The sequence below is a fragment of the Anomaloglossus baeobatrachus genome, chromosome 8 (assembly GCF_048569485.1).
Source record: "Anomaloglossus baeobatrachus isolate aAnoBae1 chromosome 8, aAnoBae1.hap1, whole genome shotgun sequence".
NCBI lineage: Eukaryota > Metazoa > Chordata > Amphibia > Anura > Aromobatidae > Anomaloglossus > Anomaloglossus baeobatrachus.
This window is the reverse complement of record NC_134360.1, coordinates 34,173,407-34,201,001: the sequence shown is the minus strand read 5'-3', so window position 1 is coordinate 34,201,001 and position 27,595 is coordinate 34,173,407. Positions and strand designations below refer to the sequence as shown.

The following is a 27,595-nucleotide window of genomic DNA, read 5'->3' as shown; positions in this document are numbered from 1 at the left end:
CTGTATGTAATTTTTTTTTTACCTGGTGTAAATGCCGCTATTCTCCTGAATCCAGCGATGTTTTTCTTTTGTTCCTACTCGTCTCCGTTCCTGAGATATGGCCCTTTCTTCCCCGTATATGAATCCAGTCTAATTACCAACTGGGCATGCTCCTCAAGACGACGCCCACAGAAGAGGTGATGACCACACCCCCTTTGCTTAAAAGGCTACATTTATATACTGGGAAAAGGCGGCCATATCTCAGGATTGGAGAGGAGCAGGAACAAAAGAAAAACATCGCCGCATTCAGGAGAACAGCGGCATTTATACCTGCTAATAAAAATTACACATGTATGGCAGGTGACAGGTCCCCTTTAAATCACAAGAACCCCAAATTGTGACCTAAAAGAAGCTGTTACCTTATCTACTACCTAAAATGATCAAATTTTAGACTTTAGAAACAGGTTTGGGGCAGCTGCTGCCAATCAAAAAGCTGCTCATTTTACAAACTTTACATCCTTGTGTTTCTAAAACATTACATCTTAGCGGACAACTAAAGGTACGTATAGAATCAGCCTGATAGTGCCAGTATAGCACTGGCTTTAGATTATATAGGAAAATCCTGGTGATTGGTGCGATTTAAAAGAGGATGTATCATCTTGTGTCTTCCTGAGCGCGCCGCTCCTCCTTTGCTTTTTTGCTTCCTGGAAGCCAGAGCCTACCTAATGATTGCAGATTCATTGTCATTGTCATGCTGCTGGTGTGAACTGTGCACCTACCCCCCATTGCAAACAGTGGTAGGTGCAATGGTGTGGAGCACTAGAGGAGCACAGAGATACTGAAGCCACCGTTAGAGCAGCCTTTACAAGCTCTATAGCAAAGAGCTGGTAAACTAGCACAATTTGCCTAGGAATCCAGCCACTTCAGAATGCAGACGTGGTCGGTAAACTATGCAATGAGCTGTAAGTAATGACATATTTTGTTTTTACAAACCCTTTCCAATTTTACCCCTTTCATAAGAAGAATATGCCTTTAATTTGGCCCCGGTAGGGGAGGCAGGCTGCCGTCTAGGGCACTATCGTGGGTCTGGACAGCTGACAACATGACCATACATGAAAGTTACAAACATGGAACACGCCATTGAGTGACCAATACTCACGGATGGAAGCTGAACACAGTTGGACTTGACGTCGTATTCGATATACGCCACTTCCCTGCCGTCATCTTTTCCATCCCGGGTGTAGCAGACGTCTCTGGTGCGATTGATCATTCGATCGATAAGATCCATAGGATATAAGCACAAACCTGATTCTTCACCGACTCTTCCGGCAGCAGCATTCCAGGACGAGAAGACGGCAAAGAGGACATCTCCGGTGGTGTTTAGGACGCCCCTTGCCATCTTCTCCCCAGGTTGGGCCACGTAGGCGGCCTGAAGAATGTTATAACTCCGACTTTCGCCTTTAGTTTGGCAACTAAGTGGCAACTCCACGTAGGAATAGTAATGGGAGTCATCGGGGCAGATGCGAGAGATGTAGGTCTTGTATTCCCTGGAGGCCGATTTTAAGTCGCGACGATAAAAGAGGAAATAAACATTGGATCGGTGAGTGAAGACCTTCACAAAGTGGTGGTTGTACTCCGAGAGTCGCCCAACTACTGCCAACTTGGCCGTTTCTTCATAGGAGAAAACGGAATGGGAGTCACTTCCTCCGTTCAGGTTGCGGGTGGTGATGGGAGGAATGCCCCCCACACCTTTACTGGTGTAGCCCCTTCCAACAAACAGAAGAGGGGTACCATCCTTGGAAAGCCCAACCAAGCCAACGGTGGTGACATTTGGATCGTTGGCGGCAACGTACTGGGAGTCCACTGGTCTTTCGGGTTTAAAGAGGACCTGATCGACGGAGCCCAATAGTCTTTTCTCACAAATGCCTTGATACACGCTGCCGCATACGATCAGCTCTTTTTGGCTCGGTACAACCAGCAAAAGCTTGTTGTGATTGCTCGTATTCTGGGCATGTGCACAATCGGAGGTGACCGGTGGCAAACAATCCTTGCTGTCCCTTTTGGGTCCAGTCTGAACGGGATCAGTCTGAAGCAATAAATCCTCGGTTAACTGGTAAAGATAATTGGTGGCACCAACATATAGGGTCCCTGTGTTGGCGTCCATGGTGAGGTGGTTGAACATTGTGTTGTTCTGTGAAAACGTAACGTAGGCTTGTGTGCCGGAGACCGAGGTGCCGAGAAGACACAGGGCGGTGAGGAGGACAGTTTCTGGTGGCATGATGATCATTCTGGAAGAGAAGAAAAATAGTCATCAGTTCACAGGAAAACATGGGAAGACCCCTATTCACCAAGAAACCCAATTCAGAAATTTTTCAGCAGTTTTCAGCAGTTTCATTATCATTAAAGGCAGGATTAAAATAACATCATAAGAAAATAAGTCATTGTCCAAAGTGGAAACCCCCTCTAAACACTAGGATAGCATCGTCCCTTTAAATTGATAACCGGATCAGTCTCAGACGAGATGGTAATAACATGGCGGAGTCGCTCTCATAGGAAATGGTTGAATACAATCCTTTATAAAACAGGATTTTTTCCACTGCTACTTCTACATGAATTTAGGAAAACCACATAAAACAAGCTCCAACTCAAAGGGCCCCTCTGTAAAAACTTCAGCCCTGTAAACATAGGCCTATGATGCCATTTGTGTGTTAACGGCAAATATTTTTCTCATACTCGGTGGAGGAAGATTTTTATTTTATATTTAGATTTTTGTATCCTGAAATGATACATCTTTATATACACCTTGATTTACACGCACTTTCTCAGTCCCTTCTCCCTCTTCCTTACACGATGGAGATGCTGCTGCCACTTTATATAATACCCCAATACCTACAGCTTTCAATTTGGCCGTCCCCTCACGCATACCAAAACTCGCACAATCAACCGGCAACCCTGGCACACAAGCCTGACTAAAGAACGGAGGCGGGCTTCCAGGGTTGCTGAGCAGAGATAGAAGATCCCATTCCACCGAGTACTTCATTGCCAATGTCAAGTACACACTCACTGTCGCAAAACAAATCTACTTCTCATCTCTCACATCCTCCCTGTGCCACGACTCTAAACAGTTATTCAACACTTTCAATTCTCTCCTCCGTCCCCAAGCACCACCTCCCTGTCCTTATCTCAGCTCAAGACTTTGCTTCATTATTTAAGCAGAAGATTGACAACATCAGAGAAAGCTTTGGCTCAGAGTCCCCGTAGCCCCTCACCAAAACTACTGATCCCTCTTCCTCTAAATCCAACTTCTACACCATGACAGAAGATCACATCTCACCATCTGCACACTTGAAGCACCCCTGTCGCATCTCATTCCCAACCTCACCGCAGTCCTCATCACGACCCTAACCCATCTCTTCAACCTATCACTAACAAATGGTGTCTTCCCCCTCATGCTTTAAACATGCCTCGATCACATCCATCCTTGACCCTTTCTCTGTGTGAAACTATCCCCCATAAAACTTCTCCCTTATGCCTCAAAACTACTGGAACATCAGGCCCATCTTGACCTGTCCTCCCACCTCTCCTCCTGCTCCCTCTTTGACCAGCTACAATCTGGCTTCCGTCCACATCCAGTGAAACTGCCCTAACTAAAGTCACCGGTGACCACAAAAGCCTAGCGACACACTCTGTCCTCCTCCTCCTGGACCTGTCCTCTGCCTTCGACACAGTGGACCATTCCCTCCTATTACAGATTCTCTCATCTCTGGGCATCACAGCCTTGGCCCTATCTTGGATCTCCTCATACCTAACAGACCGAACTTTCAGCGTCTCCCACTCTCACACCACTTCCTCATCTCGCCCCCTATGTGTTGGTGTCCCCCAGTCAGTTCTTGGACCCCTGCTGTTCTCCATTTACACCTTCGGCCTGGGACAGCTCATAGAGTCCCATGGCTTTCAGTATTATCGCTACGCTGATGATACGCACATCTACCTCTCTGATCGTCTCCTCCCTACAAACCAAAATCTCACAATGTCTCTCAGCTATTTCATCCATCTTTTCGGCTCGATTTCTGAAACTGAACCTGGAAAAAACAGAATTCATCATCTTCCCTCATGTCCCTTTACGACTCCACCAGATCTATCCATCATGGTCAACGGCTGCTCACTCTCTCCAGTCCCAAACACTTGTTGCCTCGAAGTAACCCTTCACTCTCCTTCAAGGCACATATCCAAGCCCTTTCCACCTCCTGTTGAGTACAACTCAAAAAGATTTCCTGGATTCAAAACATTCCTTAACCAAGATTCTGCAAAAACACAGTGCATGCCCTCATCATCTCCCGCCTTGAATACTGCAACCTCCTGCTCTGTGATCTCCCTTCTAACATTCTTGCACCCTTCCAATCTATCCTAAGCTCTGCTGCGAGTCTAATCCACCTTCCATCCTGCTATTTCCCGGCCTCTCCTCTCTGCCAATCCCTTCACTGGCTTCCCATTGCCAAAGACTGTTTCAAAACCCTAACCATGACATACAAAGCCATCCACAACCTCATCCATACATCTGTGACCTAGCCTCCCGGTACCTACCTGCACGTAACGTCCAATCCTCACAAGATCTCCTTCTCTACTCCCCTCTCATCTCCTCTTTCCACCATCGCATCCAAGATTTCCCCCGTGCCTCCCCCATACTCTGGAATGCTCTATCCCCACACATCAGACTCTCTCCTTCCATGGAAACCTTCAAAAGGAACCTGAAGACCCACCTTTTCCGACAAGCCTACAACCTGCCGTATCCCTCAGTCCACTACACCATGACATGACCAGCTCTACCCTCACCTACTGTATCCTCATCCATCCCTTGTAGACTGTGAGCCCTCGGGCCAGGGTCTTCTCTCCTCCTCTACCTGTCTTGTATTGTGCATAATTATTGTACTTTTGTACATATTTTCATATATGGAATAAAATGGCGCTATAATAATAATATCCTCTGTATACAGTGTATGATGAAATTCAGGCAGCCACCACTAGAGGGAGCACACTACATACTGTTTGTTCATTGACCTTAATAATAAAACTGTACGCAAGAAGCTCCCTCTAGTGGTGACTGCAGACATCCTGAATTATGTAATGTATCCCTTGTAAACACACACACACACACACACACACACACACACACACACACGAGGTTTTAGAGCTTTGTATCACAAAAATGGAGCTGAGGGCACAGGGAAGTATTATTTGTCATTGTATATATGTATAGAAACTTTGAGGATAACTTGGATATATAAAATAAGTAACATTTATTAAAACAGAAGTAAACTCATTTTATCATAGTTATGTTCAGTGCTTTATAGATTTAACAAAATGCGGCGCTGGTTTGTTTTATGCATTTTTTTTGTAGGATTAGTACAATGGTATAAACCGATCAATATCTCGACTGATTGAGAACAATGAGTCTGCCGGATCTCGCACAGTCTGTTTGATTTTCTTGCCGGCTTATGACCTTGGGCACGTCGCTTAATCTTATAATGTCCGCGGCTCAGGCAGGTTTGGGCTCATCAATATAGAAAGGGACCTGACACTACTGTAAACATTAGACAATAGGTAAAATACCGACACATAGAAACAGAGCATTCACCGATATAATCTCCGGATAAAACCTTAGAGGAGGGAACGGGATTTACGGGCGATTATCCTATTCCTAGTAAATGGCTCTGTACATGGATAATGTTACGGGGGGCTGTCTGATAATAACCGAAAGGAGTATCAGACAGTCAGGGTCCACCGTGCAAAGACTTTGCTGCAGACTATGGCAGAGTGCAATACCTCTGTTAACTCACAGAAGGATATAATAAGTAAGTAAAGCAATTCCTCCCTTACTTGGAGGGTGTGTGGAATGATCTCTGTTAATAATCACAGAGACAAAGGCAATGTGTGCGAAATGGCACCTACCTAGGTCCGCTCTTCTAGTGGTGCAAAAGAGACGAACAGCAGCCTAAGCCGCACAAAGCTCCTACCTGCGTTCGCTCCACTAGTGTGCGAGGACACGAACCACTAGATATGGCACCTGCCTAGGTCCGCTCTTCTAGTGGTGCAAAAGAGACGAACAGCAGCGTAAGCCGCACAAAGCTCCTACCTCTGTTCGCTCCCCTAGTGTGCGAGGATACGAACAACTGCCAGACGCAGTATAAGGAACGTTACCCTAGCGGCAACGTCCACCTACGAGTAGAATCACAAGGCCCAGCCAGACCATGTGCCTCAGGCACCTGCCTATGTCCACTCCCCTAAGAGGTAAGGATACGGACAGCAGCCGAAGCTGTAAGGTATAAGAACGCTACCCTGCCGGTAGCGCTCACCTAGCATAGACAGAGGAATGCCTAGAGGAACGCGCACAGAGCGTCTACTCATATGCATGAACCAAGAGGACTGAGCACCATGCGGCGTGTGTCAGGGTCTTATATAGACTCTGTGCCTCATCCAAGATGGAGGACACCAGAGCCAATCCGCTGCCAGAACGACAGGAGTGACGTCATGCTGGCCTATCACCGAGCAAGACGTCACAAGCACATGACCAGCGACCAATCGGCATAGAAGGTGTCAGAGACATGTGACCTCGTGTCAGCGATGATGTCACCCGCACATGTGCAATGGCTCCAAGATTGGACTTAGTCTCCGGCGCTCGCACATGTGCAGTAGCAAGAAATCTGGACTTAGTCTCCAGCGCTCGCACATGTGCAGTAGCAAGAAATCTGGACTTAGTCTCCAGCGCTCGCACATGTGCAGTAGCAAGAAATCTGGACATAGTCTCCAGTGCTCGCAGCAATCGTAACAGTACCTCCCCCTCAAGGGCCCCCCTCCCGGCGACGCAGGTAATCGGCAACTAAGTCGGGAGCATGGACAGCCTCCTCAGGCTCCCAAGAGCGATGTTCCGGGCCATAGCCCTCCCAATCTATCAAGAAGAACCTGCGCCCTCTAACCATCTTAGAACCAACTATGGCTCGTACCTCATAGCTAGAGCGAGAGGAATCAGAGGCAGGAGAGTGCACTTCACGAGCGTGAGGTAAAATAGCCGGCTTTAGCAGTGAGACATGGAATTTGTCATGAATCCTAAGATGGACAGGTAACTTCAATTGATAGACTACAGGATTTACCTGTCGAAGAACCTCATAAGGACCCAGGAAGCGAGGAGCAAATTTGACAGAGCTCACTCTAAGTCTCACGTGTTTTGCAGAGAGCCACACAAAGTCCCCTGGAGAAAAGACAGGAGCCGGGCGACGAAACCGATCGGACACCGTCTTCATACGGTCCTTAGCTGCTTGGATCGACTCTTGAGTCCGATCCCAAACCTCTCTGGCATTAGTTGCCCAGTCGGCCACAAGAGGAGGAGGTGCAGCAGCGGGAAACGGTACCGGTACCCTAGGGTGTTGCCCATTATTGAGTACGAACGGTGTCTGCCCAGTGGCCTCAGCCAGCGAATTGTTAAGGGCAAATTCTGCCCAGGGTAGGATGGAGGACCAGTTATCGTGGTTCTCAGCAACAAAGTGTCGAAGGTATATAATCATAGATTGATTGGTACGTTCAACCAAACCATTAGTCTCCGGATGGTATGCCGAAGAGAGATTCAACTCAATTTGCAGAAGGCTACAAAGATCTCGCCAGAAACGGGAAGTAAATTGCGGGCCTCTATCACAAATGATACGATCTGGCATCCCGTGAAGCCTAAAGACATGCTTGAGGAATAGTTTGGCTAGTACCCTGGAAGATGGGATTCTCGATAACGGTACGAGATGAACCATCCGGGAGAAATGGTCTGTAATGACCCACACAAATCTATGTCCCTGTGAACATGGAAGATCACCCACAAAGTCCATGCCTACCACCTCCCATGGTCTATCTGGCACTGGTAAAGGATGCAAGAGCCCAGCCGGTCTCTGCCGTAATGGACGGTTGCGAGCACACGAGTAGCAGGAACCGACATATCTCTTGACGTGGCTGGCTAAGTGTGGCCACCAATACCACCTCTCCAGTAACTCTCGTGTCCGCCTAATACCAAAATGCCCACCCACCTTTGAGGTGTGGGCCCATGACAGTATATCATTCTGTCGATCAGGCGGAACAAAGGTCTTGCCCGGTGGGATTTGGTCTAACGTCACAGGGGAGAGCGTATGAAAAACCCTGGAGGGAAGGATAAGACGAGGTTCGTCAATCTCTTCCTGGGTAGAAAGCATAGAGCGAGACAGAGCGTCTGCCTTGTTATTCTTACTCCCAGACAGATAGTTGATGGAGAAGTGAAAGCGGGAGAAAAACAAGGACCAGCGGGCTTGGCGAGGATTCAGACGCTGAGCGGTTTGTAAGTACGTCAGATTCTTATGGTCTGTATAGACCTGGAAAGGATGTTTCGCTCCTTCCAGCAAGTGACGCCACTCCTCCAAGGCTAATCTTAAGGCGAGCAGTTCCCTATCCCCAATGGTATAGTTTCTCTCTGCCGGTGAAAAGGTTTTAGCAAAGAAGAAACACGGCCTTTTTCTACCTGCACCGTTCTTTTGATACAAGACCGCACCAGCACCCACTGAAGAGGCATCAACCTCTAAGAGGAAGGGCTTATTCTCATCGGGTCTTTGAAGAACGGGAGCAGTTGAAAAGTGTCTTTTTACTGCCTCAAAAGCCTGAGATGTCTCAGTAGACCAGGCTTTGGGATTAGCACCTTTCTTAGTCAAGGCCACCAAAGGGGCCACCAAAGTAGAAAAATGGGGTATGAACTGCCTGTAATAATTTATGAATCCTAAGAAGCGTTGCACCGCCTTCAAGGAATGAGGTTCGGACCATTGCAGGACAGCAGAGAGCTTCGCAGGATCCATAGCCAGACCCTCTTGTGAGATAATGTAACCCAAAAAAGGCAATGAGGACTGCTCGAATACACATTTCTCGAGTTTAGCAAACAATGAGTGCTCCCTTAAACGGGAAAGGACACGAACGACATCCTGACGATGAGTCTCCAGATCAGGAGAAAAAATCAGGATGTCGTCCAGATACACCACTACTGAGGATAACAGTAAATCCCTGAACACATCGTTTACGAAGTCCTGAAATACTGCGGGTGCATTACATAACCCAAAAGGCATGACGAGGTATTCATAGTGACCGTCTCGGGTGTTAAAAGCGGTCTTCCATTCGTCACCCTTTCGAATTCGTACCAAGTTATATGCACCCCGCAGATCCAACTTCGTAAAAACTTGAGCTCCTCTCAGTCTGTCAAAGAGCTCAGAAATTAAAGGTAATGGGTATTTGTTCTTTATTGTGATTGCGTTGAGACCCCTGTAATCTATGCAGGGACGCAAATCACCCTCTTTCTTCCGAACAAAGAAAAACCCAGCTCCCGCGGGAGAGACAGACTTACGAATGAACCCCTTCTCTAAACTCTCTCTTATATAGGTCGACATGGCCTCCGACTCAGGTATCGACAGGGGGTAAACCCTGCCTTTAGGTGGAACCGAACCTGGGATAAGGTCTATGGCACAGTCATACGGCCTATGGGGTGGAAGAACCTCAGCACCCTGTTTGGAGAACACGTCAGCGAAATCCAAATAGGGTGTAGGTATGGGAGAGAGATCAGTTGATGCAACCGCAACGACCTTAGGTGGTAAGGGAAGACATCGGGACTGACATCTCGAACCCCAACTAATAATGCTGTCAGACTCCCAGTCAATGTGAGGAGCATGAATCCGAAGCCATGGAAGACCCAGAAGGATGTCGTCTATACCCTCAGGCAAAACAAGACAAGAAATCTCCTCTATGTGACCCTGAGACAGGGAAAGGCGCAAGGGAACTGTCCTCAATGTAATGGAGTCAGACAACATAGTTCCATTAACAACACGGACAGGAATAGGCGCCTCTAACATGATAGAGGGAATATTGTGTCCCTTTACAAATCCTGAGGACACAAAAATCCCGTCAGCTCCGGAATCCACAAAAGCCATAATAGGCCATGTATTCTCAGATAACGAGAGCTGACCTGGGATACAACACTTAGAGGGTGCAGAAGACGTCTCTAGTAACCCCCCTCTAATGGTTACTAGGCCAGGGAGTTTCCCTGACGACTAGGACACTTGTTGGCATAGTGCCCAGCCTGACGACATACGTAACATATAGAAGGACCAGACTTGCGTAGTCTGGAGAACGTATGACCTAACTCCATAGGAGTGGGAGATGTTTCAGATGCTGAGGAAGATGGTAGTGGACCCTCAACAACTGGAATAGCCCGATGCTTAGGGCGTGAGGAAGAGACCTCGAGTCTACGTTCCTTATGGCGTACATCGATCCTCGTTGCTACTGTGATCAAGTCCTCCAGAGAAGCAGGGACCTCACGAGTAGCAAGGGCATCCTTGACATAGCCTGCCAACCCTCTCCAGAAGATAGGAATCAACACCTTCTCTGGCCAATCTAGTTCTGCCACCAGAGGTCTAAAAGCAATGGCATAAGAACTAGTGGATAACGAACCCTGAGATAGATCTAACAGTCTAAGGACCGCATCATGGGTAACCTGTGGACCCATGAATACCGCCTTAAGAGCATCAAGAAAGTCTTGATGTCTCAGAGTAACCACATCAGAGCGCTCCCATAGGGGAGTCGCCCATTCTAAGGCTTTGTCCTGAAGTAAGGAGATGATAAAGCCTACTCTGGACCTCTCCGTAGAGAAGCGAGAAGAGTTGACCTCAAGGTGTATCTGACACTGACTAATGAAACCACAACATGATCTGGCATCGCCAGAATATCTGTTTGGCAGAGCAAGTCGAGGATCATGTGCAGCTGTCACCATGGTCTGAGGTTTATCCTCTATACTCTTGAGCCGTGACTCAAGTACTTGTATGTAACGGTGTAACTGCTGATATTCTGCCATAACTGCCAGACCCTTGGCTCAGTCCTAATGTTACGGGGGGCTGTCTGATAATAACCGAAAGGAGTATCAGACAGTCAGGGTCCACCGTGCAAAGACTTTGCTGCAGACTATGGCAGAGTGCAATACCTCTGTTAACTCACAGGATATAATAAGTAAGTAAAGCAAGTCCTCCCTTACTTGGAGGGTGTGTGGAATGATCTATGTTAATAATCACAGAGACAAAGGCAATGTGTGCGAAATGGCACCTACCTAGGTCCGCTCTTCTAGTGGTGCAAAAGAGACGAACAGCAGCGTAAGCCGCACAAAGCTCCTACCTGCGTTCGCTCCACTAGTGTGCGAGGACACGAACCACTAGATATGGCACCTGCCTAGGTCCGCTCTTCTAGTGGTGCAAAAGAGACGAACAGCAGCGTAAGCCGCACAAAGCTCCTACCTCTGTTCGCTCCCCTAGTGTGCGAGGATACGAACAACTGCCAGACGCAGTATAAGGAACGTTACCCTAGCGGCAACGTCCACCTACGAGTAGAATCACAAGGCCCAGCCAGACCATGTGCCTCAGGCACCTGCCTATGTCCGCTCCCCTAAGAGGTAAGGATACGGACAGCAGCCGAAGCTGTAAGGTATAAGAACGCTACCCTGCCGGTAGCGCTCACCTAGCATAGACAGAGGAATGCCTAGAGGAACGCGCACAGAGCGTCTACTCATATGCATGAACCAAGAGGACTGAGCACCATGCGGCGTGTGTCAGGGTCTTATATAGACTCTGTGCCTCATCCAAGATGGAGGACACCAGAGCCAATCCGCTGCCAGAACGACAGGAGTGACGTCATGCTGGCCTATCACCGAGCAAGACGTCACAAGCACATGACCAGCGACCAATCGGCATAGAAGGTGTCAGAGACATGTGACCTCGTGTCAGCGATGATGTCACCCGCACATGTGCAATGGCTCCAAGATTGGACTTAGTCTCCGGCGCTCGCACATGTGCAGTAGCAAGAAATCTGGACTTAGTCTCCAGCGCTCGCACATGTGCAGTAGCAAGAAATCTGGACATAGTCTCCAGTGCTCGCAGCAATCGTAACAGATAACCTGCACATGTGCAGCCGAAAACCGGGAGGACGATTATCTAATACTGATGTCATTGCAGGATAATTCACCCCGAGGGGATTTTACAGTAAAAAATTCTATAAGAAGGAAACATCAGCCAAAAGCTGCAAAAGAGATGTCAGAGATTGATCTACATCTATCCTTCCCTCCATAATCGATTCATCTATCCTTCCATCTTTACATTATCCTTCTATTTCTCCTTCCATCTATCCTTCTATTTTTCCATGCATCTGTCCTTCTATTTTTCCATCCACCAATCCATCCATTCTTCCAGCCATCCATCCTTCCTCCAGCCATCATCCATCTTTTTATCCATCCATCCTTCAATCTATCCATCCACCCATTCTTCTATCCATTCATCCTTACATCTACCCATATTTCCATGTATCAATCTATTCTCCCATTTATTCGTCCATCTATCCATCTTCCATCCATCTAGCCATCCATCCATCTTTTTATCCATCCTTCCATCTATCCATCAATCTATCCTTCCATTTATCCATCCTTCAATCCAATTCATCCTTCAACCCATCCATCCTTCAATCCATCCATCTATCTTTTTATCCATCCATCCTTCAACCCATCCATCCATCCATCCTTCAATCCATCCATCCATCCATGATTCCATCCATCCATCCATCCATCCATCCATCCATCCATGATTCCTTCCATCCATCCATCCATGATTCCTTCCATCCATCCATCCATGATTCCTTCCATCCATCCATCCATGATTCCTTCCATCCATCCATCCATCCATCCTTCAATCCATCCATCCATCCTTCAATCCATCCATCCATCCTTCAATCCATCCATCCATCCATCCTTCAATCCATCCATCCTTCAATCCATCCATCCATCCTTCAATCCATCCATCCATCCATCCATCCATCCATCCATCCATCCATCCATCCTTCAATCCATCCATCCATCCATCCCATCCTTCCTTCAATCCATCCATCCATCCATCCATCCTTCAATCCATCCATCCATCCTTCAATCCATCCATCCATCCATCCATCCATCCTTCAATCAATCCATCCATCCATCCATCCATCCTTCAATCCATCCATCCATCCTTCAATCCATCCATCCATCCTTCAATCCATCCATAGATCCTTCAATCCATCCATCCTTCAATCCATCCATCCATCCATCCTTCAATCCATCCATCCATCCATCCATCCTTCAATCCATCCATCCATCCATCCTTCAATCCATCCATCCTTCAATCCATCCATCCATCCATCCTTCAATCCATCCATCCTTCAATCCATCCATCCATCCATCCTTCAATCCATCCATCCATCCATCCTTCAATCCATCCATCCATCCTTCAATCCATCCATCCATCCATCCTTCAATCCCTCCATCCATCCTTCAATCCCTCCATCCATCCTTCAATCCCTCCATCCATCCCTCCATCTCCCTATCTGTCATTGAAAATGAAGCAACAATAATAAAACTAAATATTACAAGTCCCTGGACCACAACCCATTGATTACTACAGATCACTTGTTATTTATCTAATGTGTAGCAATATTTCCTTCCATTCACCTATAAATGTATCTATCCTTTCATCTATTTCTCTATCCACATATTTTATTATCTCTGTGCATTTATTATCCACCCATATTTCTATCGGCCATCCATCTATTGATCCATTTATCTTTCCATCCATTTATTCATTTATCTATCCATTCATCCATTAATGTACAGTACTTTGCAAAAGTTTTAGTCAGGTGTGGAAAAATACTGCAAAGTAAGAATATCCATGTGCAAAAATAGAAGTGTTCATGTTGTATTTGTATCAAATAATGAAGTGTAAAGTGAACGAACAAAGCAGAAATCTGACTCTCTTCAATATTCGGTGACCGCTCTTTGCCTTCATCACTTCTTCTGTCAGTTGTATATAGATTTTGAAGGAACTTGACAGGAGATTGTTCCAAACATCTTGGAGAACTGACCCCTGATCTTCTGTGTATGAGGCTTGTGCGGATCCTTCAGTCTCTTCATGTGATCCCAGACAGACGGATGATGTGGGATCAAGGCACTGCGGGGGGGGGGGGAGAAATCAGGGCTCTCTGACGGGGGGGAGCGGATCAGGGCTCTGCGGAGGGTAGGCGGGGCCGGATCAGGGGACTGCGGGGAGGACGGATCTGGGCTCTGACGGGGGGGAGAATGGGTCTGGGCTCTGCGCGGGGGGGTGGATCAGGGCTCTGCGAAGGGGGACGGGGCCGGATCAGGGCTCTGTGGGGGAAGGGGCAGATCATGGCTCTGGGGGGTGGACCAGATCAGGGCTCTGCGGGGGGGGGCGAATCATGGCTCTGGGAGGGGGGTTCCGGATCATAGCTCTGGGGGGTGGACCGGATCAGGTCTCAGAGAGGAAGGGGGGGGTCCTGAATCATGGCTCTGGGGGGCGGACCGGATGAGGTCTCTGGGAGGGGGGGGGGGTCCAGATCGGAGCTCTGTGTGGGGGGGCACATCAGGGCTCTGCCCGGGGGAAGGGGGGAGGAGGGCGGATTAGGACTCTGCGGGAAGGAGGGGGGGGGGTTTGGGGCCAGATCATCACCTCCAGGATTCCTTGTTCTTCTTTACACTGAGGATACTTCTTAACGACATTGGCTTGATGTTTGGTGTTGATTAGATACAGAATAAATTTGGAGCCATTCACCTTTACTTCTGACCAAAATGGCAACTTTAGCTTCAGAAATGCTGCCAGCTACTTATCTGGGATCAGTGACCTTGAGAAAGTTGTTTCTTGTGGGGTCAGATCAGACCCCCCTCCTTTGTTGGCCCTATGGTGGTCCCAGTGGTCGCCTTTTGGCTATGCGTGCTGAAATAAATCCAAGACCAGCAGTGAAGGGGTTATGGAGAACAAATAACGTATAATAAGCTTAATATGTGGGTTACAATGAGTGTAAATTACATCTGCGCGTCCATTAAGAGGCAGTGAGCAGCGGCCGCTGGAATCTGTCTTTGTTACATGGTACATGGGTGAAGGATGATGCCGGTTCTGCATTATAAATTCCCTGCTAATATGTGGCTAATGCGCTGTGGTGAGGCGGCCACACTTGGCTAGCCGGGCCCCTTCATTGTTTGTGCTGCGATAAAACAAAAGGTGCATTGGAAAAGCGCAACCAATATTTTCCAGAGGTAATGGCAGCAGATGGGCTAAGGTTCATTAGTCGGACGGGAGACCGAGCGCCAGCGCCAGGATCCGAAATGTGTCCGGTAATTATAGAAGCTGGCGAGGTGCAACCAACACACGGCTCAGATTACAGATTACCCCTGATGGAGGATTAATACAGGAGTAATCCAGAATATGGGGGAGAAAGAATGGAAATTACAGTGCACAAAACTAGATGGATGGATGAAGATAGATACCGTAGATGTATGTAAGCATGGATGGAAGGATAGATAGATGGATGGAAGGCTAGATGGATGGATGAAAGGCTAGATGGATGGATGAAAGGCTAGATGGATGGATGAAAGGCTAGATGGATGGATGGATGAAAGGCTAGATGGATGGATGAAGATAGATACCGTAGATGTATGTAAGCATGGATGGAAGGCTAGATGGATGGATGGAAGGCTAGATGGATGGATGAAAGGCTAGATGGATGGATGAAAGGCTAGATGGATGGATGAAAGGCTAGATGGATGGATGAAAACTAGATGGATGGATGAAAGGCTAGATGGATGGATGAAAGGCTAGATGGATGGATGAAAGGCTAGATGGATGGATGAAAGGCTAGATGGATGGATGAAAGGCTAGATGGATGGATGAAAGGCTAGATGGATGGATGAAAGGCTAGATGGATGGATGGATGAAGATAGATACCGTAGATGTATATAAGCATGGATGGAAGGATAGATAGATGGATGGAAGGCTAGATGGATGGATGAAAAGAAAGGATAGATGGATGGATGAAAGGCTGGATGGATGGATGAAAGGCTAGATGGATGGATGAAAGGAAAGGATAGATGGATGGATGGGTGGATGAAAGGAAAGGATAGATGGATGGATGAAAGGCTAGATGGATGGATGAAAGGCTAGATGGATAGATAAAAGGCTAGATGGATGGATGAAAGGAAAGGATAGTTGGATGGATGGGTGGATGAAAGGAAAGGATAGCTGGATGGATGAAAGGATAGATGGATGGATGAAAGGATAGATGGATGGATGAAAGGCTAGATGGATGGATGAAACGCTAGATGGATGGATGAAACGCTAGATGGATGGATGAAAGGAAAGGATAGATGGATGGATGGGTGGATGAAAGGATAGATGGATGGATGGATGGATGGATGGATGTATGGATGAAAGGCTAGATGGATGGATGAAAGGAAAGGATAGATGGGTGGATGAAAGGATAGATGGATGGATGAAAGGCTAGATGGATGGATGAAAGGAAAGGATGGATGGATGGATGAAAGGATAGATGGATGGATGAAAGGCTAGATGGATGGATGAAAGGCTAGATGGATGGATGAAAGGAAAGGATGGATGGATGGATGAAAGGAAAGGATGGATGGATGGATGGGTGGATGAAAGGAAAGGATAGATGGATGGATGAAAGGCTAGATGGATGGATGAAAGGCTAGATGGATAGATAAAAGGCTAGATGGATGGATGAAAGGAAAGGATAGTTGGATGGATGGGTGGATGAAAGGAAAGGATAGCTGGATGGATGAAAGGATAGATGGATGGATGAAAGGATAGATGGATGGATGAAAGGCTAGATGGATGGATGAAACGCTAGATGGATGGATGAAACGCTAGATGGATGGATGAAAGGAAAGGATAGATGGATGGATGGGTGGATGAAAGGATAGATGGATGGATGGATGGATGTATGGATGAAAGGCTAGATGGATGGATGAAAGGAAAGGATAGATGGGTGGATGAAAAGATAGATGGATGGATGAAAGGCTAGATGGATGGATGAAAGGAAAGGATGGATGGATGGATGGATGAAAGGATAGATGGATGGATGAAAGGCTAGATGGATGGATGAAAGGCTAGATGGATGGATGAAAGGAAAGGATGGATGGATGGATGAAAGGAAAGGATGGATGGATGAAAGGATAGATGGATGGATGAAAGGCTAGATGGATGGATGTATGGATGAAAGGCTAGATGGATGGATGAAAGGAAAGGCTAGATGGATGGATGAAAGGATAGATGGAAGGGTAGCTGAATGAATGGATGGACAGATGGATAGATGGATGGATGGATGAAAGGATAGATGGAATGATAAATTAATGAATGGATTGATAGATAGATTGAAGGATAGATGGATGGATGGATAGATGGAAGGATTGCTGGATAGATATTTGGATGGATAGATGGTAGGATGGCTGGATGGATGGAAGGATAGATGGATGAATGAAAGGATACATGGAAGGATAGATGAATGTATGGATGGATAGATGGAAGGATGGATGGAAGCATAGCTGAATGGATGGAAGGATAGAAGGACAGATGGAAGGATGAATGGATGGCAAGATTAATAAATAGATGGAAGGATAAATGGATGGATAGACACAGAAGTATTGGATCTCATTGGGCACTATCGCCCGGGCGACTCCTCTATGTCTGCACCCGTAGGGCGATCCCTTCACATACAGGAGGCTGCAGTCATTATTTACACATTACAGCAGCCGCCTCTTCGTCCTCGGACACTGTGGTTGTATTGCCAGGGAGGTTTAATTAGATTGTTGGCACACAGTCACTAAAGAACATTATTCCAGGGCTGATAAAACGACTCGGCCAAGGGCGCACGGATTACAGCTGGAGGTTTGATCTTCAAAAGTGTTGGAAGAAGTGCCATCTCTACTTGCGTAATACCAATCACCTCTAAATTTCACCACACAACTTTTCGTTAAAAGGCGCACGCAACTAGAAGAGTCCCTCTTGTTCAGCTGTAATCATTGAAGGAATAAGGTGGCAAGTGTTCAATGTCTATGCAGCGCCGCCACAGGTCAAATGAAGTACTGCATGGAAGTGAATGGGAAGTATCTATATTGCACCCACATGGAGGTGCGTTTATACCTCCAGTTTAGCTAATTATTGTGGGTGGGACCCTCCTCAATTAATTCAGAAACCAAGATTTCTACACACATACCCCCTTTAAGTTAACTTCTGCTGCAGTCAGTCACAATGGTAATGAGATAATCACCCACTGTAATTCTTTTTCAGAAAAAAAGGAGAGAGAAGAGAGAAGAGAAAGAGAGAAAGAAGAGAGAGAAGAGAAGAGGAGAGAGAGAAGAGAGAGGAGAGAGAAGAGAAGAGAAGAGAAGAGAGAGAAGAGAGGAGAGAGAAGAGAAGAGAGAGAGAAGAGAAGAGAGAAAGAGGAGCGAGAGAAGAGAGGACAGAGAGAAGAGAGGAGCGAGAGAAGAGAGAGAAGAGAAGAGTAGAGAGTAGAGAGAGAAGAGAGGAGAGAGAGAGAAGAGAGAAGAGAGGAGAGAGAAGAGAAGAGAGAAGAGAAGATAGAAGAGAGATAAGAGAAGAGAGAAGAGAGAGAAGAGAAGAGGAGAGAGAAAAGAGGAGGAGGAGAGAGAAAGAGGAGGAGAGAGAGAAGAGAGAGAAGAGAGGAGGAGAGAGAGAAGAGAAGAGGAGAGAAGAGAGGAGGAGAGAGAAGAGAGAGAGGAGAGAGAGAAGAGAAGAAGAGAGAGAGAGAAGAGAGGAGGAGAGAGAGAAGAGAGAAGAGGAGAGAGAAGAGGAGAGCGAGGAGAGAGAAGAGGAGAGAGAAGAGGAGAGAGAAGAGGAGAGAGAAGAGGAGAGAGAAGAGGAGAGAGAAGAGGAGAGAGAAGAGGAGAGAGAAGAGGAGAGAGAAGAGGAGAGAGAAGAGAGAAGAGAATTGGAGAGAGGAGAGGAGAGAGAGAGAAGAGAGAGAGAAGAGGAGAGAGAAGAGGAGAGAGAAGAGGAGAGAGAAGAGGAGAGAGAAGAGAAGAGGAGAGAGAAGAGAATTGGAGAGAGGAGAGGAGAGAGAGAAGAGAGAGAGAAGAGGAGAGAGAAGAGGAGAGAGAAGAGGAGAGAGAAGAGAAGAGGAGAGAGAAGAGAATTGGAGAGAGGAGAGGAGAGAGAGAAGAGAGGAGAGAGAGAAGAGGAGAGAGAAAAGAGAAGAGGAGAGAGAGAAGAGAGAGAAGAGAGAGAAGAGGAGAGAGAGAAGAGAAGAGAGAAAAGAAGAGGAGGGAGAGAAGAGAGAGAAGAGGAGAAAGAAGAGAAGAGGAGAGAGAGAAGAGAAGAGGAGAGAGAGAAGAGAAGAGGAGAGAGAAGAGAAGAGTAGAGAGAGAAGAGGAGAGAGAGAAGAGAGGAGAGAGAGAAGAGAGAAGAGTAGAGAGAGAAGAGAGGAGAGAGAGAAGAGAGAGGAGAGGAGAGAGAGGAGAGGAGAGAGAGGAGGAGAGAGAGGAGAGAGAAGAGGACAGAGAGAAGAGGACAGAGAGAAGAGGAGAGAGAGAAGAGAAGAGGAGAGAGAGAAGAGAAGAAGAGAGAGAAGAGAAGAAGAGAGAGAGAAGAGAAGAAGAGAGAGAAGAGAAGAGGAGAGAGAGAAGAGAAGAGGAGAGAGAAAAGAGAAGAGGAGAGAGAGAAGAGAAGAGGAGAGAGAGAAGAGGAGAGAGAGAAGAGAAAGAGAAGAGAGAAAGAGAAAGAGAGAGATAATATTACAGTTTAGTCCACTGTGCCTTTAAGAAAGGTGGTCTTGGAACGAGTGCGGATCATGGCGAAACGTTTTATTTTGCAAATGTTTTATGTTACAATTCGCCAGCAGAATATCGTTAATGTGCCCGGTGATTATAGGAGCACTTAGCCGGCACCTTCTGGTACAAACTCAGCCCGGATATCTTTATAAAAAATCTCAGAGTAGATTACCCAGCATGCAGTGCGGCACGACTTAGCCCCTGTCCCTGCTGGGGACCGTGAGACTGAAATAAGATTTGCTTCTCTGTACAATGCAAGACTCAGAGATCATAGAAGGAAAGGATTAAGAATCCAATGCTCTCCTCTGCCTTGAGGCCGCCGGAGTCGTGCACTGTCATTGAGGAGACATGGTGGGACTACAAGTCCATGCCGGTTCTGCTGCCTGTAACCCTAGTGTTGCCTCTCAGAGAGGACTTGAACTCTAGCGCCACCTGAAAGTCAATATTGACCCTTGCTGCATGACTTAGGATAAAAGCAAAACCGGAATCTCAATTTGCAAACACATGTTTCAGGATGTTGCCCCCTCCTCAGTACAAAGCAAGAAATCCGATTTAGCTGTATCAGAGGTCACCCCTTGAATTGATAATCACATTCTGAGGCCGAAAACACACATCCGTTAAAACCACGTCCGTGAAAAACGGGCCGTTTTTCGGGTCCGTTTTCCGTTTTTTAGGTCCGTTTTTATGGTATGTGTGGCCTGCGTATGTATCCCGTATGCTAGCCGTATGTGCGTGTGAAATGTCCGTGTGTGCGTGTGAAACTTAACTGACATGTGTTTGTGTTGTCCGTGTGAAATGTACGTGTGTGATGCAAAATGTCGTTGATACATGTCGGCTGACAGCAGACAGAGTAGCGCGATGAGAGTGAACTCGGGTGAACTTCACCCGACTTCATTGTCATGCTGCGGCTCTGTCTGTGTGCCGTGTACTGATTAGCGGTCACCTGTGAAGGATTCACCGGTGACCGCTAATCCTCCGAGTGACTGAAGTGTCCCCCCCCTCTCTCATACTCACCGATCCCCGATCACCGGCGCTGCACGGCGTTCACACTGCTCCGGCGGCTTTTTTCTAATTTGAAAAAGCCGGCCGCTCATTAAACAATCTCGTATTCCCTGCTTTCCCCGCCCGCCGGCGCCTATGATTGGTTGCAGTGAGACACGCCCACACGCTGAGTGACAGGTGTCTCTCTGCACCCAATCACAGCAGCCGGTGGGCGTGTCCCTATGGAGTATAGAAATAAATAAATAAATAAATAATTAAAAAAACGGCATGCGGTCCCCCCAAATTTAATACCAGCCAGATAAAGCCATACGGCTGAAGGCTGGTATTCTCAGGATGGGGAGCCCCACGTTATGGGGAGCCCCCCAGCCTAACAATATCAGTCAGCAGCCGCCCAGAATGGCCGCATACATTATATGCAACAGTTCTGGGACTGTACCCGGCTCTTCCCGATTTACCCTAGTGTGTTGGCAAATTGGGGTAATAAGAAGTTAATGGCAGCCCATAGCTGCCACTAAATCCTAGATTAATCATGTCAGGCGTCTCCCCGAGATACCTTCCATGATTGATCTGTAAATTACAGTAAATAAACACACACAACTGAAAAATCCTTTATTAGAAATAAAAAACACAAACACATTCCCTGGTTCACCAATTTAATCCGTTCCAAAAAGCCCTCCATGTCCGGCGTACTCCATGATGGTTCAGCGTCGCTTCCAGCTCTGCTGCATGAAGGTGACCGGAGCAGCAGAAGAAACCACCGCTCCTGTCACCTCCACGCAGCAAATGAAGAGAGCCGCGTGATCAGCTGTGCTGTCACTGAGGTTACCTGGATCCAGCGGTGGATGCAGCGGTGGCCGCGGGTAACCTCAGTGACAGCTCAGCTGATCGCGCTACTCACCTCAGTTGCTGCGTGGAGCTGACCGGAGCGGCGGTGAGTAGCGCGATCAGCTGAGCTGTCACTGAGGTTACCCGCGGCCACCGCTGCATCCACCGCTGGATCCAGGTAACCTCAGTGACAGCACAGCTGATCACGCGGCTCTCTTCATTTGCTGCGTGGAGGTGACAGGAGCGGCGGTTTCTTCTGCTGCTCCGGTCACCTTCATGCAGCAGAGCTGGAAGCGACGCTGGACCATCATGGAGTACGCCGGACATGGAGGGCTTTTTGGGGCGGATTAAATTGGTGAACAAGGGAACGTGTTTGTGTTTTTTTATTTCTAATAAAGGATTTTTCAGTTGTGTGTGTTTATTTACTGTAATTTACAGATCAATCATGGAAGGTATCTCATAGACGCCTGACATGATTAATCTAGGATTTAGTGGCAGCTATGGGCTGCCATTAACTCCTTATTACCCCGATTTGCCAACGCACCAGGGCAAATCAGGAAGAGCCGGGTACAGTCCCAGAACAGTCGCATATAATGTATGCAGCCATTCTGGGCGGCTGTTGACTGATATTGTTAGGCTGGGGGGCTCCCCATAACGTGGAGCTCCCCATCCTGAGAATACCAGCCTTCAGCCGTATGGCTTTTTCTGGCTGGTATTAAATTTGGGGGGGAACCGCACGCCGTTTTTTTAATTATTTATTTATTTATTTCTATACTCCATAGTGACACGCCCACCGGCTGCTGTGATTGGGTGCAGTGAGACACCTGTCACTCAGCGTGGGGGCGTGTCTCACTGCAACCAATCATAGGCGCCGGTGGGCGGGGAAAGCAGGGAATACGAGATTGTTTAATGGGCGGCCGGCTTTTTCAAAAGAGGAAAAGCCGCCGGAGTTCAGAGAACAGCCATGCAGCGCCGCGCCGGAGATCGGGGAACGGTAAGTATGAGAGAGGGGGGGAACTGACCGATAGACAGCAAGAGGGACAGATAAGACAGAGAGACCGACCGACAGACATAGAGAGAGACCGACTGACCGACGGACTGAGTGAGAGAATAAAACAGAAAAAGAAAAAAGACCGACATCACATGAAAAAAGCACAAAACGTACAGGGAGCAAACAGAGATGCGTCTGTGTCACTCGGACGTGCACACAGACCCATTGACTTTCATTGGGTCCGTGCTGCGTGCTGAAAATGGACATGCTTCCGTGCAAAACGGAGACACAAACGTAGCACGCACACGGACCCACGGACCTTAATGAAAAACGCACATGTGTCCTCAAACATTAAATAACATTGGTGCACGTTTGGCCGTGTCTCCGGTATATACAGAAACGGACCAAACACGCACGTGTTTCACGGATGTGTGTTTCAGGCCTGAATTTGTAAGCTGCAATACCAGGTGCGGCCAGTTGACAAGAGTGGCGCTGTTTGTGGAGTGAAAAAAGAAGACGCCCTTTTTCTTACAAAATTCTAGACAAATCCTTTAAAGGAGACTCCACAGACTACTAAACATACATCTAATTGCCTAAGGTAGTCATCTGTGGCTTGTAATGTTATACGGACCACATATACAATACCTGTCCCGCTTTAATAGTGGCAGGGTGTTATGCCCACTGTAGGGAGTTAATATAATGTACATTATGTAAGATAATTCAAGAGATGTTTTTATGAAGTTTTTACCAATTACCTATCTAGCTGATTTTTTTTCCGAGTTGCTACAGAAAATATAGAAGTTACAAATACCACATTTCCCACAAAAATAAGCCCTACTCCGAAAATAAGCCCTACTCCGAAAATAAGCCCTACTCCGAAAATAAGCCGTAGTAGGATTTTTAGTGCTTATGTAGGTACAGTATGCTTAATATATAAGCCCTACTGCAAAAACAAGCCCTAGTTGATGTTGCATAATAAGGAAGTGTCCAAGCAGCTAAAAAAGTTAAAGTATACAGAAGGACTCTTCATCAGAGAAAGCTGACACCCCCAAAAGAAAGGAGACACCTCCAAAAGAAAGCAGACACCTCCAAAAGAAAGCAGACACCTCCAAAAGAAAGGAGACACCTCCAAAAGAAAGCAGACACCTCCAAAAGAAAGGAGACACCTCCAAAAGAAAGGCGACACCTCCAAAAGAAAGAAGACACCTCCAAAAGAAAGGAGACACCTCCAAAAGAAAGGAGACACCTCCAAAAGAAAGGAGACACCTCCAAAAGAAAGGAGACACCTCCAAAAGAAAGGAGACACCTCCAAAAGAAAGGAGACACCTCCAAAAGAAAGGAGACACCTCCAAAAGAAAGCAGACACCTCCAAAAGAAAGGAGACACCTCCAAAAGAAAGCAGACACCTCCAAAAGAAAGGCGACACCTCCAAAAGAAAGGCGACACCTCCAAAAGAAAGAAGACACCTCCAAAAGAAAGGAGACACCTCCAAAAGAAAGGAGACACCTCCAAAAGAAAGCAGACACCTCCAAAAGAAAGGAGACACCTCCAAAAGAAAGAAGACACCTCCAAAAGAAAGGAGACTCCTCCAAAAGAAAGGAGACTCCTCCAAAAGAAAGGAGACTCCTCCAAAAGAAAGCAGGCACCCCCAAAAGAAAGCAGGCACCCCCAAAAGAAAGCAGGCACCTCCAAAAGAAAGCAGACACCCCCAAAAGAAAGCAGACTCCTCCAAAAGAAAGCAGGTGCCCCCAAAAGAAAGAAGACACCTCCAAAAGAAAGCAGACTCCTCCAAAAGAAAGCAGGTACACCCAAAAGAAAGCAGACTCCTCCAAAAGAAAGCAGACTCCTCCAAAAGAAAGCAGACTCCTCCAAAGGAAAACAGACACCCCCAAAAGAACGCAGGTACACCCAAAAGAAAGCAGATACCCCCAAAAGAAAGCAGACTCCTCCAAAAGAAAGAAGGTACACTCAAAAGAAAGCAGACACCTCCAAAAGAAAGCAGACTCCTCCAAAAGAAAGCAGACTCCTCCAAAAGAAAGCAGACTCCTCCAAAAGAAAGCAGACTCCTCCAAAAGAAAGCAGACTCCTCCAAAAGAAAGCAGACTCCTCCAAAAGAAAGCAGACACCTCCAAAAGAAAGCAGACACCTCCAAAAGAAAGGAGACACCTCCAAAAGAAAGCAGACACCTCCAAAAGAAAGGAGACACCTCCAAAAGAAAGGCGACACCTCCAAAAGAAAGAAGACACCTCCAAAAGAAAGGAGACACCTCCAAAAGAAAGGAGACACCTCCAAAAGAAAGCAGACACCTCCAAAAGAAAGGAGACACCTCCAAAAGAAAGGAGACACCTCCAAAAGAAAGGAGACACCTCCAAAAGAAAGGAGACACCTCCAAAAGAAAGGAGACACCTCCAAAAGAAAGGAGACACCTCCAAAAGAAAGCAGACACCTCCAAAAGAAAGGAGACACCTCCAAAAGAAAGCAGACACCTCCAAAAGAAAGGCGACACCTCCAAAAGAAAGGCGACACCTCCAAAAGAAAGAAGACACCTCCAAAAGAAAGGAGACACCTCCAAAAGAAAGGAGACACCTCCAAAAGAAAGCAGACACCTCCAAAAGAAAGGAGACACCTCCAAAAGAAAGGAGACACCTCCAAAAGAAAGAAGACACCTCCAAAAGAAAGGAGACACCTCCAAAAGAAAGGAGACTCCTCCAAAAGAAAGGAGACTCCTCCAAAAGAAAGGAGACTCCTCCAAAAGAAAGGAGACTCCTCCAAAAGAAAGCAGGCACCCCCAAAAGAAAGCAGGCACCTCCAAAAGAAAGCAGACACCCCCAAAAGAAAGCAGACTCCTCCAAAAGAAAGCAGGTGCCCCCAAAAGAAAGAAGACACCTCCAAAAGAAAGCAGACTCCTCCAAAAGAAAGCAGGTACACCCAAAAGAAAGCAGACTCCTCCAAAAGAAAGCAGACTCCTCCAAAGGAAAACAGACACCCCCAAAAGAACGCAGGTACACCCAAAAGAAAGCAGATACCCCCAAAAGAAAGCAGACTCCTCCAAAAGAAAGCAGACTCCTCCAAAAGAAAGAAGGTACACTCAAAAGAAAGCAGACACCTCCAAAAGAAAGCAGACTCCTCCAAAAGAAAGCAGACTCCTCCAAAAGAAAGCAGACTCCTCCAAAAGAAAGCAGACTCCTCCAAAAGAAAGCAGACTCCTCCAAAAGAAAGCAGACTCCTCCAAAAGAAAGCAGACTCCTCCAAAAGAAAGCAGACTCCTCCAAAAGAAAGCAGGTGCCCCCAAAAGAAAGAAGGCACCTCCAAAAGAAAGCAGACTCCTCCAAAAGAAAGCAGACTCCTCCAAAAGAAAGCAGACTCCTCCAAAAGAAAGCAGACTCCTCCAAAAGAAAGCAGACTCCTCCAAAAGAAAGCAGGTGCCCCTAAAAGAAAGCAGACACCTCCAAAAGAAAGCAGACTCCTCCAAAAGAAAGCAGACTCCTCCAAAAGAAAGCAGACTCCTCCAAAAGAAAGCAGGTGCCCCCAAAAGAAAGAAGGCACCTCCAAAAGAAAGCAGACTCCTCCAAAAGAAAGCAGACACCTCCAAAAGAAAGCAGACTCCTCCAAAAGAAAGCAGACTCCTCCAAAAGAAAGCAGACTCCTCCAAAAGAAAGCAGACTCCTCCAAAAGAAAGCAGACTCCTCCAAAAGAAAGCAGACTCCTCCAAAAGAAAGCAGGTGCCCCCAAAAGAAAGAAGGCACCTCCAAAAGAAAGCAGACTCCTCCAAAAGAAAGCAGGTACACCCAAAAGAAAGCAGACTCCTCCAAAAGAAAGCAGACTCCTCCAAAGGAAAACAGACACCCCCAAAAGAACGCAGGTACACCCAAAAGAAAGCAGATACCCCCAAAAGAAAGCAGATACCCCCAAAAGAAAGCAGACTCCTCCAAAAGAAAGACAAAATAACATTGAACCAAGGCACATCTCGCAGCAAAATCAACGCCACTCCAAAGGCATATGAGAGACATACAAGAACTGGAGCCATCCAGGGCTATTCATAAAATATCCAAACTTTATTGCATATAAAGATAAAAATAGGTTTCACTTGTTACAATTTATATAAGGTGCTATTAAAGGACAAAGGTGAAAAACCACATAAGTATAGGGAGCGAGGGTGAAAACCACCCTAATAATGAGAAGTGAAATTAGTAGGGACTGAAGAAAGTAAACATATTCATCAGTGGCCGGCAAGCATGGTACCCCTGTCTTTACGCAGATTATGAACAATGTATAGCCAAGTTGGCATCAAACCATTACAGCAGGGCAGAGGCACCAAATTACAGCCATCAGGGAAGCCAGACACAACCCGTGTTGCGAAACGCGCGTAGGAAGGCTCCGTTTTTCTGGTGTGGGATGCTTTGGTGACCACCCTCATCACTATGTGTAAGTTTTGGGACTGTTACTTTACTTTTTCCTGATGTGACTGGCTGTAATTTGGTGCCTCTGCCCTGCTGTAATGGTTTGATGCCAACTTGGCTATACATTGTTCATAATCTGCGTAAAGACAGGGGTACCATGCTTGCCGGCCACTGATGAATATGTTTACTTTCTTCAGTCCCTACTAATTTCACTTCTCATTATTAGGGTGGTTTTCACCCTCGCTCCCTATACTTATGTGGTTTTTCACCTTTGTCCTTTAATAGCACCTTATATAAATTGTAACAAGTGAAACCTATTTTTATCTTTATATGCAATAAAGTTTGGATATTTTATGAATAGCCCTGGATGGCTCCAGTTCTTGTATGTCTCTCCTCCAAAAGAAAGCAGACTCCTCCAAAAGAAAGCAGACTCCTCCAAAAGAAAGAAGGTACACTCAAAAGAAAGCAGACACCTCCAAAAGAAAGCAGACTCCTCCAAAAGAAAGAAGGTACACTCAAAAGAAAGCAGACATCCTCAAAGGAAAAAAATACATACTCAAAAAAAAGCTGACAACCCCAAAAGAAAGTTGACACTCCCAAAACAAAGCAGCCACCTCCAAAACAAAGCAGCCACCTCCAAAACAAAGCAGTCACCTCCAAAACAAAGCAGTCACCTCCAAAACAAAGCAGTCA

General features: G+C 46.8%; 1 protein-coding gene across 1 annotated transcript in view; it reads right to left on the bottom strand.

Moving 5' to 3' along the window:
• Positions 1-27,595, bottom strand: part of PLXNB1 (plexin B1) — a 265,650-nt gene that overhangs the window by 70,736 nt on the left and 167,319 nt on the right. The window contains exon 3 of the mRNA XM_075321426.1: positions 1,139-2,267. Coding sequence (XP_075177541.1) covers positions 1,139-2,266 — 1,128 coding nt within the window. The 5' untranslated portion in view covers position 2,267. The remainder of the gene's footprint in view (positions 1-1,138; positions 2,268-27,595) is intronic.